At 37.2% G+C, this 19,771-nt stretch overlaps 2 protein-coding genes and 1 long non-coding RNA gene across 9 annotated transcripts; all 3 read right to left on the bottom strand.

Moving 5' to 3' along the window:
• Positions 1-5,311: 5,311 nt before the first annotated feature.
• On the bottom strand, positions 5,312-6,063 carry LOC145732764 (uncharacterized). Its single transcript, XR_014179053.1, has 2 exons — positions 5,704-6,063; positions 5,312-5,655 (listed from the first exon to the last, which is right to left on the bottom strand). It is a non-coding gene; the product is annotated as an uncharacterized LOC145732764 (long non-coding RNA).
• A 3,193-nt stretch (positions 6,064-9,256) lies between these two features.
• LOC145724325 (trypsin-1-like) lies at positions 9,257-12,625 on the bottom strand. The gene is made up of 7 exons (XM_081972506.1): positions 11,512-12,625; positions 11,391-11,436; positions 10,300-10,462; positions 10,035-10,246; positions 9,776-9,981; positions 9,664-9,721; positions 9,257-9,608 (listed from the first exon to the last, which is right to left on the bottom strand). Exons 1-7 carry the CDS (start codon positions 11,740-11,742, stop codon positions 9,469-9,471), a joined length of 1,056 nt encoding a protein of 351 aa, XP_081828632.1. The 5' UTR covers positions 11,743-12,625; the 3' UTR covers positions 9,257-9,468.
• A 2,671-nt stretch (positions 12,626-15,296) lies between these two features.
• Positions 15,297-19,758, bottom strand: LOC145740448 (heterogeneous nuclear ribonucleoprotein A1, A2/B1 homolog). Of its 7 annotated transcripts, none has more exons than XM_081996030.1 (8): positions 19,591-19,758; positions 19,247-19,467; positions 17,265-17,521; positions 17,054-17,209; positions 16,642-16,887; positions 16,436-16,591; positions 16,295-16,381; positions 15,297-15,460 (listed from the first exon to the last, which is right to left on the bottom strand). In XM_081996030.1, the coding sequence occupies exons 1-7, from the start codon at positions 19,615-19,617 to the stop codon at positions 16,302-16,304; spliced, it is 1,143 nt and encodes a 380-aa protein (XP_081852156.1). In that variant the 5' UTR covers positions 19,618-19,758; the 3' UTR covers positions 15,297-15,460; positions 16,295-16,301. The 7 variants fall into 7 exon arrangements, 6 of the variants coding, with proteins under 6 accessions (XP_081852156.1, XP_081852155.1, XP_081852154.1 ...); XR_014181431.1 differs by lacking the exon at positions 15,297-15,460 and adding an exon at positions 15,928-16,165 and having other exon boundaries at positions 16,226-16,381; XM_081996029.1 differs by lacking the exon at positions 15,297-15,460 and adding an exon at positions 15,928-16,165.
• Positions 19,759-19,771: the final 13 nt, after the last annotated feature.

The raw sequence follows: 19,771 nt of genomic DNA, 5'->3' as shown, positions 1-19,771 counted from the left end.
TTTGAGACAAAAGAATACAATTTGGCACAGATTGACTAGGAACGAGTCAAATTCAGCGTCCAATGTGGTTCCAACAGAAGTAGAATGGCTCAAAAGTAACAAATCTGCAGACTAGAACAACGCCGGAATCAATCTTTGCCAGTTTTGAGACAAAAGAATACAATTTGGCACAGATTGACCTCAAACCAGTCAAATTCAGCGTCCAATGTGGTCCCAACAGAAGTAGAATGGCTCAAAAGTAACAAATCTGCAGACTAGAACAACACTGGAATCGATCTTTGCCGGTTTTGAGACAAAAGAATACAATTTGGCACCGATTGACCTCGAACCAGTCAAATTCAGCGTCCAATGTGGTTCCAACAGAAGTAGAATGGCTCAAAAGTAACAAATCTGCAGACTAGAACAACACTGGAATCGATCTTTGCCGGTTTTGAGACAAAAGAATACAATTTGGCACAGATTGACTAGGAACGAGTCAAATTCAGCGTCCAATGTGGTTCCAACAGAAGTAGAATGGCTCAAAAGTAACAAATCTGCAGACTAGAACAACACTGGAATCGATCTTTGCCGGTTTTGAGACAAAAGAATACAATTTGGCACAGATTGACCTCAAACCAGTAAAATTCAGCGTCCAATGTGATCCCAACAGAAGTCGAATGGCTCAAAAGTAACAAATCTGCAGACTAGAACAACACCGGAATCGATCCTTGCCAGTTTTGAGACGAAATATTACAATTTGGCACAGATTGTGGTCAAATTGTACTTCTACATTCTGTCATTCTACCAGGAGGGACAGCATAACTCATGGCTGCAAAATTTGTTTAAAAGAATGTAATGTTTGATTTTTGTATCAAAGGAGAAAAAATCTTGCTCAAAAAACCCAGATTTAGCGTGAAGGTCTGGAGTAGATCCCAATGGTTTTTAATATCATAATGGAAAAAAACCTTGATCAAAAAAATGGTACAGTAGATGTATCAGAAGGGTGATCAAATCATAGAGTGGAGATCAAATTGTAGCAGACTTGTGACTATCTTAGGCTTCTGATGATGAGAGTATCTCTGATGATGAGTTTATATACTCGAAACATGTTGGGCAGCGTTTAGCTGAATAAGATTTTGTGGAGATATTTACACTACAACTCCACCGTGTGAAGACGGACTACTTCTTTTAATTTGGTTTAGACTGTCGTTGAGCTTGATTATTGGCTTTTGGCCAACTAGGAAGACTTTGACTTTAATGCACTGTAACTGTACTCTACAGAATAGGAAAACAGTTAAATTTTCATGTAGCCGCCAATTAATCAATAATTTTGAATTGATTTGATAAAAAATAAAACATCGATATTTCTTTAGGCACGAGACGTGGATAACATTATTAAAACTGAATATTAAAGATATAAAAATGTAATGTGAATTGTGCAGTTTACTTTTGTACTTAGTTCGATCATCATTTCTGACATATTGAAGATAAGAAACTTGAAGTATAACTTTATTACGTCGTCATTAGAAAGTAATTTGACGAACGAGATTTAAAAGACGATTTCGACAACATTCACACAAATGTCTGGCCCTAGGTCGTGATACCTTTTAAATATTGCGTCGGCGGCGGCTCGAGGTGAACGGCCGCCGCCACCGCCGCCGCCGTTTCGAGTTTAAGGACCGTCGCGACGCATTTTGCGTCTTTCCTGCGCCTCCTGCCGATGCGGGGTCGGTAGGGTCATCAGGGTCAACGTATGCCCCGTCTGCTTCCATTTTTTTCTAGAATTGCTCCCTTTATTGGTTTCAGTCTCTATCAGTTTCTGGGATTTTTTCGTGTGACAGATAAACCAAACAGCGGGAGATCGAGACTACTGAAACATAGTCGTGAATATCAAACATTCTAGATGTAATCTCCGTCCGATATTAGAAGTTATATGGGGACCACAAACAATGAGAATGGTAGATCAGTATCGGCTAGATGGACTTTTACGACAAATTGGAATTCGACCTTTCGTTCTCCCCCAGGACGATGACGATGATGATGGGCGAAATAAGGTAGCAAGAGCGTGACAAGTGGGGGATACCCACACATACACAACCGTAGAATATTATTTAGTGGCGCTGGGTTCCGATAAAGATCAGGCGTGGTCGACCTGGTGCTTGTCGACTTCGGAAAGCGTGATCACGTGGCGGTAGTCGGAGATGCTCATCGGCCAAGATAACTCGCGCTCGTCGGCTTCTGAACACGGTACCGATCTGACTCTGAGATATCTTTAAGATTTCATCTCGATCGACCACCGGATATTATTGAATACTTATCTTATAACCATCATCATCACGTGACTAAACACTCGACTATCATCTTTAAAATATTTTTTAGAGCCATACAATAGTTGAGACTGACAAAAACCAACAAAATACCTAAAAATATAAACTTGAACGAAACTTTACCAGAGTTTTAAGATAGGTACTTCTCGAGAAAAAAATCGAAAAAATTAAAAAATTGCACACTCCTCACAACAACATAAAGAATAGTGTTACCTTTTCTAGCTTGAAAGTTATTGTTCTTATTAATTATTGTTCTTATTGTTTTAATTAAAATAAAATGTTTATTTAACTCAGGAAATAATCTTATCAAATATCCCTCGTGCATCTAATTTTTCCTGTGGAAAAATTGGAATACTCGTTTCTAAGTAATTTGTTTTAACAAATAGCACGAGCGATCTCGTTTTTCCGAATTTTTCCGGAAAAATTAAATGCACTAGGGATATTACCCCCGAAAAATGCATCATTATTGAATGTTTGTAGAAAAAAGTATGTATTAGAATAGTTCTGGTAAACATGTATTTTTATAAACTTGCGTCTAAAAATTAAGGTATTTTTAATATTCTTATTCAACTGAATCATAGAAGACAGAGACATTTTAGATTAGTACCTATTAATTAAATGTCTTTATTCATATTAAAGACATTTTTTTATCAATGCACTAGATCTTCAATATTAAAGATAATTAACTTGTATTTTGATAGTCTTCTATTTTAGATATTTATTTTAGTATATTTGCTAATTTAGGAGAATTTTCCAACTGGACAAAGTGGTCCTGGATTTTAAAGATCATCTACTAGAACATTGTATTAAGGATAATCTCAGTAGAGAACAAATTGAGGTTTAACTTGTTCAAGAAACCGAGTTTCCTTGAAAAGATAAAGAAAGGCATTAGAGAAGTGATAAATTAATATGATATTTAATAATGTGATGCACAATAGTTATGTGAAATATTAAAGATAATACATTAAATAATTATCTGATATAGTGTAAATTTAACTTTCAGGTTTTATTATGGTTCTAATATACAAATAAAAAAAAAAAGATAATTAACAAAACCTTGCCGTAAAGATAGCTTATTCTTTTTAATTTCAAGTGGATAGTATTTTAGGTTATGGTTAATAATAGTTCAGAAAGTATTAAAGATAAAGCTGCGACAATATGTTAAACGGTTTTTAGTGATAAAAATTACACGGAATGAGCAAGTAAAGTTGAAATGATTCATTTGAGCCTCATGTGACTTGAACGCATTATTAATAGGTTTATGGGATGATAAACGTGTGTCAATGATGCGATTTAAAATATTAAAGATAAATGCGGCTGGTTCAGCTGCATAAATAATCGGATATCGGCGCCACTGACGCTTCAATGTCCCGAATTTCCGGACAGACTTCTATCCTGAACATCGCCCGGTCCCTAATCGACAAACCGTGTACCAGGACCGTCTGGGTAATCAACTTGTCAAGCCGCCATCAATTTTGAAGGCCGTTTAAAGTGCCGAAACGTACGCCAATTTATCGAATATACATTTTGTCGTCACGGTGCCAATTTCGATTTAACCGATTCCAACATGAAACAGCATAATAGATTCGCGCTAATTTAAATAAAATTATTATTATTCTCGCTCATCTAGATGCGTATTAGAGTAATAATGAGCGTTTTAAAATGGAAGCGCCATCTGTGCAAAGCAGGACGCACTACGAGAAGTAGCATCGACCGAAAACAGTCCCGACCTAGGGCACTTTGACCCACTGGCCGAGTGCACGGCGAACTGCACTGGACGACGTCGAACCGCTGCGACGCCAGCCGTCTTTTCTCAATTCGACGCCGAAATTTGGCACCGTCGACCTTCTCACCTGTAGACCGTAGAGAACGGTTCACTGTCATTTAAGATATTCAAAACTGTTTTATTAAAATTATGAAGATATGAATGTTGGATTATCTTAATAATATAATATAAGCCACCCAGATAGTTCATTAATAGCTATTTATGTAACCAGTTACGAAAAGATCGATTTTGTGTAACGAATGAATGTTTGTAGGGCAAGCGCAGCGAGGTCCTACAATTTGAATGAGTTACACAATAAGACATTTTCAAAACGTGTAGCATACATAATTTTTTCTAATTTTGACCAAAAAGCGGTAAAAACCATCTTTTAAAGTGATTTAACACAAATATTCACTTTCATAGCACCTTGTATAAACAGTGACAACGACATGTTATGATGGATGTCGCCCATATATTTCTACGGAAATGCATAAAAACAGGGAGTGATGAAATGAACTTTTCATAACTAGTTACATAAAGTAAAACGTTTTGTCACTCTAATCAGTTTTGAAAAGTGTCACTTTATATGCCAAAATTAGAAAAAGTATATTTTCATTCTTCCGTCACTTCCCTGTATTATATTTTTGAGTAGGTACTTTTGCCGATTTCAGACACTTTTATGTATCATAACCTAACACATCATTCAATAAGTCCCGGGACTAACCCACAGGTGGCACTACAAATCGCATTTTTATATTTTTCCCTTGAAGTACCATCTTTCAAACGACAGCTGTCAAATCCTGAGCTCATTCCCTCCAATATTTTGTTTGTGAGAATTTTTTAAAGTGACAAACAACTTTTGAGTTTTTTTAAAACATGGAAAAAAGTGATTTTCCTGTGCTGATTAAACACTGTTTCCTGATGGGAAAAAACACCGTCCAAACAGAACAATGGCTTGAAAAATGTTACGGGGACTCTTCTCCATCGAAAACAACGATTTGTAGGTGGTTTGCTGATTTTAAACGCGGTCGTACAGACACAAATGACGCTGAACGGTGTGGACGCCCAAATTCGGCTGTTGTTCCAGAAAACATCAAAAAAATCCACAAAATGATATTGTCTGATCGTAAACTGAAAGTGAGTGAGATAGCTGAGGCCTCAAAGATATCAGAAGGTAGTGTGTTAACAATTTTGCATGAACATTTGGGTATGCGAAAGCTGCTTTCGAAATGGGTGCCGCGAGTGCTCACTATTGACCAAAAACAACAACGAATTGATGATTCAGAGCGCTGTTTGGAGCTGTTTAACCGTAATAAAAAGGATTTTTTGCGTCGATATGTGACCATGGACGAAACCTGGATCCACCACTACACACCTGAATCAAAACGGCAGTCATCTGAGTGGACTGGACCCGGCGAAAGCCGTCCAAAGCGACCAAAAACGCAACAATCGGCTGGCAAGGTTATGGCCTCTGTATTCTGGGATACACACGGTATATTGTTCATTGACTATTTGGAAAAGGGAAAAACAATCAACAGCGACCATTATTGTGCATTATTGGACCGATTGAAGGATGAAATCGCACTAAAACGGCCCCATATGAAGAAGAAAAAGATTCCCTTTCATCAAGACAATGCACCGTGTCACAAGTCCATAAAAACGAAGGTCAAATTCAACGAATTGGGTTTCGAATTGCTTCCCCACCCACCGTATAGTCCAGACCTGGCCCCCAGCGACTACTGGCTGTTTTCAGACCTCAAAAAAATGCTCCAGGGAAAGAAATATCAATCAAATGAGGAAGTCATCGCTGAAACTGAAGCGTATTTTGAGGCCAAGGAAAAATCGTTTTATAAACATGGTATAGAAAAGTTGGAAAATCGTTGGAATGATTGTATCACTCTAGAAGGGAACTATGTTGATGAATAAAGACGAATTTCATGAAAAATAATTGTTTTTCTTAGTTGGTCCCGGGACTTATTGAATGAAGTGTTATATCAATCTGCAACGGTTTTCGAGATATCGATATTTTTAGATTTTGCAATGGTTTGTCTCAGTCCTCCTTTTTCAAGTTACGTAACACCATGCGTATCTCAGTTGGTAGTTGAACTTCCTTTCATCCAGATGGAGTTACATCTGATGAATACAATGAGCAGAAACACGTGTCGCCGGCTTATCATCCTTGTTTCTTTCTGCTACATTTTTTGCTGAGTTATCCAACATAATGACTTTCCTGCTATTAAAGATAATATTTCTGGATTTTGGCTCGGTTAAGATTTGTGAACCGCCAAGCTTATTGGCCGTTTATCGAAAAAGCCTTAAGGGGACAGCCGAAATCGATCCCCAAACCGTACATCAGTCGGTTCTTCCCCATTGGATGCAGCTCGTGCACACTATAAACTTCCACCCACTAAGCCCCATTCCTAGATTACGTTCTGGCGTTCGAGTGCAAAACGGCAATAAGCGAATAAGCCAGAAACCGAACGGCCCTTTGTTCGTAGCGGCTACGACGACGAACAAAGCGACTTGCTCGTTTTTTTTTGTCGTATTGGCTTCCGGGCCGGCGCCCCCGCATCTTTTGGGTGCCCCCACGATTAATTCGATCCCGCGCGGGGGTGAATTACAAAAAAATGCATCGTCGCGATGCACCCGGAACCGTTCGACTAGAATCAAATTGCCATATAAACATCGGCAAACGTTTGTTGTTCCTTTTCGGTTCCAGATCGCTTTTGTACCCGATTAACCGACAAAGGAACAACACTATACATTTTTTTTCGTAATCGACGCTTTGAATGCTTCATTGTGAATGCCAATATAAAGTCGAATATGCATCGCAACTAGACTGAAAAGAACTAGTGATGAGTAGAAAAAAATGTTTTTGACTCGATTTTCTCGAGCCCATATTGTGCACATTTAGAAATCAGCTAACTGCTTTGAGGTCATTCATTATTTCCACCTTGTATAGTTTGTTGTTTGTCGTTATTCTATCTTTAATAGAGAAAAACTGTAAAATACCAAACTACATAAATAAACATCTGAATACACACCAAGGACTCGCATTAACAGTGACAGTTCAGTTCATCACACAGTTCATCACACAGGAACTTGTTGCTTGTGTATAAGTTTCTCTTCCCTTAATCATCACTCAACATGACAAAATATCTTTAATATTTGTATTCACTAAAGATAATCCAGTATTTCATCAGTACAACGAAAGTATCCTACGATCGCTCTCTAATTGACTCTGTAGTGGTGGTATGGGTAAGAAACGAAATGCCCCCAAGTCAAATACCTCGTTAACCCTTCAAACGAGACCCACACACACACACACAAGTAATAAGTAATATATATTTCATAAACGGTCGCGGTTTGAGGAACAAAGGCTCGACATACACGCTAACGGTTTTGGTGAGCAGCTTTATTCAATTGTTGCGCGGCGCACGTCATGTACCGTATCCATCAGCTTATCGGTGTCTGACGTTTCCATGCTTAAGACTATCCATCATACCGCCATTATGTGATATAGAATTGAACCCGGCAATTTTTCTACTCTTTGTCCGATCTTATATGATGTGACACGGATTGGCAACGCCTCAATGTGCTAGCTTATCGTCTAGTGACGTTGATCTGTTAGACGAGCTGGCAATACCGCAATTGATGAATGACACTTAATCTAGTGAGAAAAGTGAGATACGCCAGTTATGTAAGAGGAAGACAAAGTGTTAGATAATAATAATAGATTTTACAATATAACTATTACCCAAAGATTGCTGCTTTTTCTTGATCAATCACAAACTACTAACAGTACTGCATGCTTTATGCAAATACAGCAGATGTCGACTTGGCAAATGAGTTAACTGCTAACACAGTGTATTAAGTTCAATTTTCAGAATTATCCAGGGGATTTCCAGAACTACAATCTGACATTTATTATATTGGGCTCCCTCTTGTAGCTATTTTAGAATAACCAAGTTAAGGACTGTTAAGTGGAAGCTTAAAGAGATGATGTTTTCCACCGCCCTCTGTACAAGAAAGCCAAGAAGGTGCATGCCAAAAATTCCAATATGGCCGAAATAGTGGTTGACAGTTTGCATTGTTTGTTTGTATTGTAGAAATTGAGTTTTTCGATGATTAAATTAATTTTTAAGGTTTAAAGTCAAGACTTGGGATTACTTGCCAAAGTAATTTTTGTTTGCTATTATATATTGTTGTTTATATGTTTATTGTTCTAGTGAAAGTGTAGTTTGTGTTCATTTTATTGTGTTATCACTATTGTTATTGTTCCTTCATTGTTCTATAATTTGTTGTTGGTTTTTTTAACTTAAATTCTATTGCCTCTACAATATGCTGTCCACTTGTTGTTTGCCAAATTGTAAAAGCAATTTGGTGAAAGGCCCAAAAGTGTCCAAAAGACCCTGCTCGAACCCAACAGTGGTTGAAAGCTTTGAACTGGAATGATTTTACTCCAACACAATACTCAGTGGTAAGTACAATATGCTTTCTCATTCAGTAAACTTTAAAGAGCCTCTTACATACATAAGGTATGTGAGTTACATTTTGAGGCCGCCTGCATTTTGAGATCAACAAAGGTTTACTCTGAAGAAACAGGACAGCTTTTAGAAGTTCCATTGGCACATTTACATTTTAAAAGAAAGGTTTGGTAATAATATAAAACCCATTTACCAGTTTTGCTTACCTAGCTTCAAGGATTTCCAAATTTTCTTTGATTGGGCAGTTTTCACATTAGTTGGTTGTACTTTCCAGGACAAAGGGTTCTAACCAAACTTGCTTTGGCTGGACTTTATTGGGTATAAAGCCATATCTATACATATCTGGATCAGGAATGAAGCGTTCTTTGATTTTTCAGTCACAACTTCTAATCAACTACACGAAAAAATAAAAAAAAAACATATTTTCTACTGCATCTGCATCGGTTTGTGTACAAAACGAAAACCGCTAACGCCGCCATTAAAAGTGACATTCTAGGCTTTCTTGTACAGAGGGCGGTGTGTTTTCTCTTTTCCTAGTAAAGTTTATAGCATTTGCCTCCAGTGATTTATCCATCACTGGTAATACCTAGATAATTACATTAGTGACATTTTAAAAATTGACAAGTAAACCTTAATTATGACAGCTATTAGTAGTCGCACTTTTGTAGGGTAACCCAGGAATTTCAATTGAAACTCACTTCTTAGGTAATAACAAGTTGTATAATTGTTCGGCTTAATTAATTGAATCTTTGGTTTTCTGTACAAACTAAACTGGCTTAACTGGCACTAACATTCACGGTCTTAAAACTACAATACAGTTGGGAACTGCTTTACTAACTAAACGAATACTGTTTAGGCAAGACTGACTAGAATACCTCAATTCCTCGGTTTGGAGTGATAGTGAGATTAGTTAGAAGAATCTTGTGTTGGCTTTCTGGCAAGCGCACTCTCCTTCCATATGCTCTTCAATCCAATGCAAGTAATTGGCCACTTTGGTGTAGATTCCTGGTAGGTTAGGCCGGCCACACCCTCTTCCCCAGGAAACCACCCCTATTGACGTTTGTCACCTTTACCAGAAAATCTGAGTGTTTTTCCTAGGACTTACCAATTAGTTCCATGTCACCATAAGGGTTGCTCAATTGCAATGGGCCACCGCTGTCGCCCTAAATATTGAAGTTTTTTGTATATAGGGTAGTTCAATGTTAATGGCAACTCACCTGACAAGAATCTACACGACCGGCTGGATATCCGGCGCAAAACATGTTTCCGGAAATCTTCTGCTCGCCATACCCAGAGTTGTAGCACTCCTCCGTGCTCCACACTGGCACAGCAATCTTCCTCAAAGTGGTGGAGGTTTCTCCCCGTTCCTCCACCCTACCCCAACCGGCTACAATGCCAACTCTCCCACTGTAGTCGGTGTTGCCTATGTTCCCCCCTCTTCATATCCAAATTTATGTGTAAATTGCCCGAACTTACCACCTCCAGGCAAACAAACTGGATTCATTTTCTCGTTAAAACTAACCGGAGAGTCCATTTCCAAGATGGCAATGTCGTTGTTATACGTGGCTTGGTCGAAATGTTCGTGCTTTCTCACGGAACGAATGCGACGCACTTCGATATTCCCAAAACGATCGGAGGACTCACGGTCGTGATCTCCCAAAGTCACGGCAAGGTCACGTTTGTCAAACCTGTTGTAGGGGAAGTTGCAAAAAGTGGCAAAAGAAAAAAAAGTGGGATATACCCGCTGACGCAGTGCGCAGCCGTAATCAAATGACGTTTAGAAATAAGAGCAGCTCCACAATGGTATTCCCCTCCGTGACTAAGGCCGGCCACCCATGGGAATTCGTGAGTTTTGGTTTCGTTTCCTCCCACCACTTTACTTTTCCTGGTCACCACCCCACATTCTAAAACATTTTGATTTGTTTAGTCAGTACATAGATTGACTGTAAAAAAAGTAGATAAATCAAAATAATGTTGAATAGATTATACTGTGTTATAGAGTAAAGGAGCTTATAATGTCTTTTAAAACAGGAAGACAAAACTTTGATGAGGATTTATAAAGCTTGAAAGGTAACGGAATGTAATAAAACAGAGCAATGAAAGGAAAAGGTAAGTTACACGCTACACGATAGGTAAATTTACCTGAAAAGAAGAGGTAGTAGAGTGATGAGGAATGGATATAGAAGTGGAGGAACAACCAACGTTTCGTCTTAATTTTAAGTTATTTTTTAGTCAAAATTATAGGAAATGTGTATAAAAAATGGCAACAATAATAACCCTCTACCTCATATACCAATTTTGTGTTATAATAAATTATTCTATTACACATTGAGAATAATTTGTAGTTCAACAATTATGTTAAGGACACAGTTATAGGGTGGTGGAGAATACCAATTTGAAGCCCTTGAGATATACACTTTTGACCACCCTATATAGTATAATATAATAAAAATTATCTGAGCTTCTAATTGAGTGTTTTGAACAAAGCAAACTAAATTTGACAGTTTCCATGTTAATATGCAGAAACTACTGGTATATTTTGACATTTCAAACTGGATCATAGTCATATCACGTGACCGTGACAGCCCAACTGATGACCACTTGTCAAACCAAATCACGTGACGAGTGTCATTACTAGTGTAATTGCCTTAAGAAGTCAAAGTAGCTCCATAAGCTAAAATGGACCGTAAAAACCAATTAAATGTCAGTAAAATCATTAACATTATGAATTCCTCTTTTTGTCATGTCATATTTAAGACAATTATCTTTCTATTATGTCACCTAAACCCGGTATATTATATACCGCACCAAATAGTTAAGAAACGCACTTACCGCAATTGCAATAACTCCGAGGCGATCTAGGATCCCGCAAACCGACCTGCAAAACATCAACAAAACCGATTAGAAGCCTCTCAACAAAGTTTTGTCACTCAAACCCAGCCATCATCAGTACCTCTAAAGGTATTCCACTGACGCACTGCAACGCCGCTAGACACGCACCAAAAACCACCAAATGCATTTTTCGGTAAACTGAATCCAAACCAGAAGTCAAAAAACTATACAATAATATAATTGACTGCGGTTTGCGTATTGTTTGAGGAAGCGAATTTTTATATACACATATAGGTACACGACAAGGTGTGCGCACACATATTTTCGGGAGGGAGGTTCTCACCTTGACCATTTATTGACAAAGTTTCGCAAGATCGAATACGAACGGCCCTGACGGGTACTTCAGGGTCGGGTTGCATATTAGAATGCACGGGTGACATCGATTCGAAAATCCATCATCGCATGTCTCATTTTGGGAGAAAGTTCTGCAGTACGGACGGGTGTGGTGGCCTGCACGCCTTCCAGACTTAGACCCGACATTGAGCTGAGTCTAGAGACTAAATGCGCATCTTTGGATGCTAATTAAACTGAACGAGACATTAATTGCTCAACTAATTGCAATTTTATGCAAATCGAGCCAAAATGCAGGTCGGCGCCCGCTCCGAACTAGTTTTTACTTTCATAACAAAAGCGACCTGTATAGATTCAACGAGGCAACCTCGTCGAAAAGTGCATAATCAAGCCAATATTCAGACGCAGTAATTTTTTATTCATCACGGTGATTTTCTATACAGGGTGTAGTAAATAATTATAATACCCTCATTTGTTGTCTTCCTTACTCTGATTTAAAGCTGGCGAGAGAATCAGTATGGGTACCGCTCTTTAGGGTTACCTATGTTGTGTTGCGGTTTGATGGTTTAGTAGACAGGGTGTCTGTACAAAATCCTACGGCATGAGTCCCATGCCTGATGAAGCCAACAAGTAGAAATACGTGTAGCAGTGTTATCATCCTTGATCCTTTATGATCAACTTTCTGTTGCAGAATTACCCAATAAGTCACTTTCCTGTCAATAATAATAGTGTTATGTATTTATTACAATAAACTTGACTGATTAAGTCTGGTACTAATAGTGCCAGTCTCAATCAAACGAAAACAACAAAACAAAGTTACACTCGATTGAATCACATATGTTGGCAATGCTGCACTAAATAGTAATACGCCCTTATTTTGGTTTGTATTTCAGCACCGTATTTAACCCTTAACATCTTGATTATCTAAAGATGGGGGTTTCCAAAAATATCCCCATTGGAGTTTTCGCCGATTGGCTGTTAGAGAGCACTTAATTCGCGGATAATTTGTATCTGTTTTCCTGCAATATCTCCGAAAAAGTAGAACTTTAAAAAACTAATTACACACTCTTTTGATAACCTTTAGATTTCGGTTTATTAACAAAAAACGTTCTTTCTTTAATATTTTCAATATTTCCGAAATCGAACCAAATTCGAGTTCAGTGACATATTTACAGCAACTTGACAAACCTTCAGGCCATCCTTTATTACACCTTTTTTCTAATTCATCGATGCTGCAACTAAACGATTTTTTTTTTTTGTTCAATTGCACTTTTGAAATTCTGGCGCATAATTTCCGGATATCCTGTACAAAACTAATCCCAATATCTAAACCAGCGTTATTATACAACAATAATTATTCACTGCAAATGCATACGTTATTGAACTAAATTAGCGTCAAACATCAACCCTGAATCTAATTCTTATCAACCAAAGACCTCGCTTTTCTAACCGTGTAAGCGGCTCATTTACATATTCACAAACCGGGATGATTTTTATCCGAATCTCGACTATTACATTTTGTTTTCTTAACCTTCACCCGGTTTTCCCGGGCTTCGAAAACGAGATCAATGGCGGCTTTTATCAAACCTTGAATTTTCATTGCCACCGCGCGACTAAGTACAACACACAAGTGTTTTATTGTAGTTTTTATAGTCGCGCACACCATTGTCGATTGACTCATACACACCCAAAAAGTTTTTTTTGTTTCCGTGTATCAACATAATAAAGCCACGAAAATTTAAATTAGCGTCCTTGCTGTGACTTTATTACAGTAAGAAGATTTGGTTTTAATTTTGTCCATATAGGATGTCACAAAGAAAATTATTACTATATTGTATAAGGTGGTAAAAGTTGCTCTAAACTCCGTCTGCACTTTAAATTTCTTATTCTCTATTATCTATACCAATGCATGAAGGATAGTACAGCTCAGTTGACTATTTTACATTTTATCAGACTTGTCTCAAACATACAATTTGATCTTTGTTATATAGCAAAGTGTCTGCACTAAATGAGTTCTTTTGTTTCAAAGATACGAGAGTATATGTAATAAACAGTTGACACGACAAAAAATTACATTACACAGTATTAAATGACGCAAAAATATATAGGGTGTACCGTATTTAAAAAAAAATAACTTAAGTTCATATCTCAAAAACTAAATGCTCTAGAAAAAAAAACTGACTCCGCCATTAGATTTTACTTATGATACTTCTGTCGAAACACATACTCAATTTTTCTTTTGTTTTTCCTGTAAGTACCTATACTTCTTAAAAGCATTTATATTATGCAGCACCCTGTATATTAGTGACATGTCTACAAAAATACAAAAAACTTCTCGAATGAATTCCTTTCTGGACAACACATTCGCGGTATAAAAGCTTAAATCTTTCGGTAGCGTGACATTTCTACTATACAAGCTATGTGTGATCAAAAGACAATTTCAAGGGCTACAAATTGGTGAATTGAACCACCCTCTAACTGTCAAAATAACAGAGTTATGGGGTGTCACAGTAAAAACTGTCAAATTCGAACTTATTTACAGCAAACAACTCAGTTTTAACAGTAAATAACTCAGTTATTCGACGTTTTAGGTAAAAACGCTATACAAGGTGGTTAAAACAGAATTTCAAGGGCTACAATGGAGAAGTTTACAGGCTGATTCAATATTTATCATCCTTGTAACTTGTTGAATTTTCATTAAAAAAAAAACACACCAAATATGAATCTTGTAGATATTTGCGTCTACTTTATTCCTAGATAATCCATCAGTATACCAAATTTGAGCAACAAACCAAACTTATAATTTTTTTATTCGATTTTCGGAATCTACGTTAAATTCTAGGCCTACTTAATGTAAAATGTTTGATCGATATTCAATTGTTTTTGATCTAGCAGCTTTACTTTGACCACCCTCCCCGAAAGCAGAAATTCCCAATTTGAGCGAAACTGGTGCACTTTTCCGTGATGTTGAGTGGGCACCGCTAAGTTGTCCCATTTAGCCGCTAAAGGGTGTCAAAGTTGATTCTCGTTTTTTGCTCAATATCTCAGGAACGTTTCAGATTAGAGATCTGAAATTCAAATCACAAATGCACCTCGATGATGATGTCTATACACTTTTTTGGTACCACACACCGTTTGACCTTGAAAAATGAAAACTAGAATTGTCAAAAACTGATTTTTTCCAGAAAATTTTTTTTTTTCAAAATTTACCTCCACTGCCTAAATAGTTTCAAGTTAATAGTACAAAAATGTAAAAAACTATTTTTGAATTTTCATTCAGAACAGTCAAACCAGTTCCATTTGTTAATAATTGACCATAAGCCATAAGGATCATTGTTGCCCTCAAAAATAAATCAATAATAGAATTAAAATTCAATGTAAAAAAGCTTATCATGAGGTATCTTTGATTAAAAACCTATTTTTAAAATTAAAGTAAATGTATCATGCTTGCAATTAGCAACATATTGGCTAACAATTACCAGAACTCACCCTTAATACACCACAACTTACAAAATAACTTTGGGAAAACTGGTACATTGAAATAAAACATCAACGTACGTTACAGCTGACTTTATTAACTGAAAAAGCTAAAACTTGAATTAAAATTAAGAAAAATATTGACGTAAAAATATCACAGATTCTGCACTGATACTCACTGGACCTAAAATACTCACCCCGCTACTGCCCAGATGGCGTTAAAGTTCCCTGCTTGACCGGCCCTGTAAAATTTCAATTTTCATATGGAAACAAACTGGATGTTCTTGTTGTTTGCGTGCCCGAACAAAAAAGTCTCAATGAAGGCGAATTTTTGACTCGTTCTACGGTGTTTTTCAGAAACAATAGATAGTTGTATACATACCTAAAGACACCTAAACCGCCTGTCTACTTAATTAAACTGTTCGTTCTTCTATAACTAAACTTTCTTGTTCAGCTACCTAAATCCTGTCCTTGTAGTCTTCTATTTGAACTGTTTCTGTTTATTATCCTATTCTCCTGTTGCGGCAATTTCAGAGAAAAATCGACGTTCACAGAAATATCCACGTTAATAGAGTTGAGGGATTTGGAAAGGAAGAAAGTAGAAAAAACACCTAAACCTGGATAAACTGCCACACTCCTCCATTTTATCCTGCCTGAGCTGAAATAACTGTTGTTCTCTGACTAAACAAGAAAAAGACACTAAACTATCTTCGGCACTGGACAGGACATTTATTGTTATCAAACTGTTAAAACTATACTAATATTACTATATATATTTGTATAAAAAGAAAACCTAGCCTACACACAAACTAAAGAAAATTAAACGATCATATTATTATTATATCTGTCAGTAATAATAATTCCTATTCCTTGCTCCTATATAAAAAAGTAAATTAATTATTCATATTCGGCCTAATATGAAACGTAGGGGTACGTCACTTCTGAACCTAGTCAAAAAGAAAACATAAAAACTCGAATTTGATTTGAAAAAGCACTCAGAAAAAGACCTCAATGATTGGTGATTTTGAGTTTTTTCGTGGGTTTGGGGGGAAGATGAAATGACACGTTCCACTTACGTGGTTGTTAGTAACGGCGTCCGCCGCCCCCCGATTGGTTTCCTTGATAGCTACCGCCGCCGCCTCCACTTCCGTAACCACCAGAGTCTACCACAAATCCCACAAGTTAAACAAATTCTTACGTTAACAATAATAACTTACTGTAAGGCGCTGCTCTTTGTTGCTGGTAATTACTCCTTACTGCGCCACCTCCATAACCTTGCTGGTAATTATTTCCAAAACTACCGCCGCCACCGCCACTGCCGCCCATTGGTGGACCATTACCTTGCATCTGACCACCCCAGTTGCCGCTTCCTGCTACATAAATCATGACACAAATAAATCAACTGCTAAACAAAAGATAACACAAAACTGACTGTTGTAGCCGCCGCCTCCTCCTGTTGGACCACCTTGGTTGTAACCGCCGCCTTGCTGACCGCCCCCCCACTGACCACCTTGTTGTTGTTGATCCCAGGCGGGTCCGCTGTTCCACGGGCCTTGGCTACCTTGTTGATTGCCACTCCATTGGTTACCACCCTGGTTGCCACCCCAGCTGTCACCTTGTGGACCCCATGGACCTGATTGAGGTCCACCGTAACCACCTTGGGGTCCACCTATTTTTGATTGGTTTAGTATAAAAAAACACAAAGACCACCCAATTAAATCAATTATTGGAGTTTCAGTTATTTGAAGAAATGCAAGAAGTTAAATTAGTGAAAAGCTTAGTTCTCAAAACAGAAACATCTTGTGAAAAGTTTGGGCTATCTTTTTTCAACTTACTTCGTCCTCCTCGGCCACCTCTAGGACCACCGCGACCTCCCATCATGGGACCGCCGCCGCCGCCGCCCATTGGACCTCCCCCTTGTTGCATGTCATTCTTGCTTAAAGCTTTCTTAACATCCACAGATTTATTTTTAATAGTGTGACCGCGTTGCACTACAAATCTTTCATAAACACACAACACAGCAATTATTAGCAAAATTAAACTTACAAACTATTTTGTCTACAGAATCATAATCTTCAAACTCGACAAAAGCAAATCCACGCTTTTTCCTGGTTTCTTTATCCAGCACTATAGTGCAAGATAAAATATTTCCAAACTGTTTGAAGTAGTCTTTCAGATCTTCTTCTTCAATTTCCTCTTTCAGTCCACCCACAAAGAGTTTTTTAACAGTGGCGCCCGATTCGGGTCGGCCAATGTCTTGGCGGGGTACTGCCCGTTTGGGTTCCACCACACGACCATCAACTCTGATATTATAAAACACTTATATGAAATATGAAGAGTTTTCATAATAAACAAATTTTACAAGCTACAGATTTCACACATTTATTGAAGGGCTTAATGAGAAACAAGCCACATATGAGCAAAGAGTTAGTATTATGCTCAGTTAAAGCAATAACAAGCCACTAAAATAGTTATTAACCATGCAAGGCGATAACGGGTAAATAACAAGGGAGGTTTGGAACAAACGGTGTTATTTACGTATACGCACTGCAGGAGTTTCTTTTAAAAAAAGTTAAATACCAGCCATTTTATTGAGAGTTAGCATAACAAAAGTGGCTATAAAAATGAAAATGTGGTTGCCTAGAGTAAGTGTGTTTGTTAAATATTTGAAAATTGCCTGTTGGTAATGTCACATCTAATCAAAAAACCCGCGGGCGTCTGTTAAGCATTCTTAAACGTACGCCGGCCGTAAAGTACTGTGTCTAATTTGAGGTATGTTAAATGCAAATAACAATACAGTGTGATGAAAAAATTATTTCAGCCCTTCCTATGATGCATTGACATATCTAAACTGAAACCATGAAAGTTGTTACTGGATTTTATATATTTATTAAGTTTAAGTTAAATATCTCATTTTTACCTTTTTTGAGGCTTGTCTTGTTTCACATTAAGCCCTTCAATTTTAAATCTTTTCTTTGACTTTTGTTACATTCTCATGGTTGTTTTTAATGACAGGAATATATCACAAACACGCCAGAAAAGCAATATAATTTTTAAAAAAATCCAGGCAGCATCTGGCATCATACCTACAAGCTTCCACTTTTATGAAAAAATTGGCATTTGTCAAATGTTAATAGAAACCACAATAACTTGCACCTGTCACTATAACTATGTAGGAGAGTAGGAGTTACAATAAATGCATAAACCTACTCTTTTAAAAAGCCATAAAAAGCTCTCCTGTAAAGTTAATTTGGAAATATGTCAAATGTTTTTCTAGTTAAGTACTTTAGTTTAAATGTGGCTTGTTACATTTGTTACACAATATGTCCCAATCAAAAATCTTACAAAGTAATTTACATCATCTTTGTACATGAGACCTGTTTGAAACAGGGAGTGGAAAAACAATATCCAAAATCATATTTTTGAAAAATTAGGATATTCAAATGTACATTATACCTAATGGCATACTAAACACAATAAGTTATGGTGATATGTATAATAACTGCATTTTTGATAGAAATACAATAAAAAGTGGGAAAAAAGTAAATTAATATTGTTTGCAATTGCAATTACCCCACTTGACCCAATACACTATATCAAATACATTGACTTTAATTTTTATATGAATATTGGAGTTAATACAAACTTTTTTTTATTGTTATTGCTAGTTGATTTATCACTAAATCTTCATTCTTGCTGCTATTGATGTGTTGTTTTTTTTTGTCACCAATATATTTTCACATTGATAAAAACAATATAAGGCCTGGGATTGTACCATTATTTCACTTAAGGTTGAGAGTCTCATTAATATATGCACAAAAGAGATAATATTTATACTGTTCTTCAGCTGATGGCAAAATGCTTTGCTTAAGTATAATATTGGCTGTTTCAGAGAAAAATTCGCAATTTTGAAGTTATAGGGTTTTTCCACTCATCAATTGCATTATAAAACTGACTAGCTTACTAATCAATTTTCTTCATTATAAGTACCTACTCTCTTTTTACTACTGTCTACTAATAAAACTTACTTGTGGGGTCTGGCATTCTGGGCATCATCAACCATATGGGCTTTTGAGTAAGTGATAAAACCGAAACCTCGGCTCCGCTTGGTCTGGGGGTCCTTCATAACCACCACATCGACAATGTCACCCCATTGCTCAAAGTGTTGTTTTAGAGACTCATCTGTGGTGCGGAAATCCAAACCGCCAATAAATAGCTTGCGGAATTGCTCAGGTTCCATTCCATCTTGCTACATTTACAACTTAATGTTAGTAAAACGGCCATAATGGGGCCCTCTTGAGTTAGTTTAAAACGAGTGTAAAACGCCAATTTGACGCTTGTTAGATTTTTATAGCAATGTGTAGGTACTTACCCCTGAAGTATCACGTTCCCGCTTCATGTTTGGGGAAAAATATACAGTTTTTCCCAAAAATATTCAGCGAAATTGAATGGAAAACTTCGGGATCCCCAACTTTGCTAGCACAACAAGGTGTTCTCAAAATGGCTGCCGATCCGTACGCGTCCTTGGTCCTTGTCCTTGGGCGACGGCGTTC

This window comes from Ips typographus, linkage group LG1 (genome assembly GCF_016097725.1).
Source record: "Ips typographus isolate SLU linkage group LG1, UJ_Ityp_2.0, whole genome shotgun sequence".
Classification (NCBI taxonomy): domain Eukaryota; kingdom Metazoa; phylum Arthropoda; class Insecta; order Coleoptera; family Curculionidae; genus Ips; species Ips typographus.
Note: the sequence above shows the minus strand (reverse complement) of the source record. Positions and strands in the feature narration are given on the sequence as shown.

Excerpts from the sequence above, each read along its gene's own strand:
- LOC145724325 (XM_081972506.1), bottom strand. The coding sequence starts at position 11,742 with ATGGTCAAGGTGAGAACCTCCCTCCCGAAAATATGTGTGCGCACACCT. Across the intron at positions 10,247-10,299 it reads GCTGCGCACTGCGTCAGCGG|GTTTGACAAACGTGACCTTG; the intron begins GTATATCCCACT and ends CCCCTACAACAG. Across the intron at positions 9,609-9,663 it reads TGGTGACATGGAACTAATTG|GGGTGGTTTCCTGGGGAAGA; the intron begins GTAAGTCCTAGG and ends AAACGTCAATAG.
- LOC145740448 (XM_081996030.1), bottom strand. The coding sequence starts at position 19,617 with ATGAAGCGGGAACGTGATACTTCAGGG. Across the intron at positions 17,210-17,264 it reads TTCTGTAGACAAAATAGTTT|TGCAACGCGGTCACACTATT; the intron begins GTAAGTTTAATT and ends AAAGATTTGTAG. Across the intron at positions 16,382-16,435 it reads ACAAAGAGCAGCGCCTTACA|ACTCTGGTGGTTACGGAAGT; the intron begins GTAAGTTATTAT and ends GATTTGTGGTAG.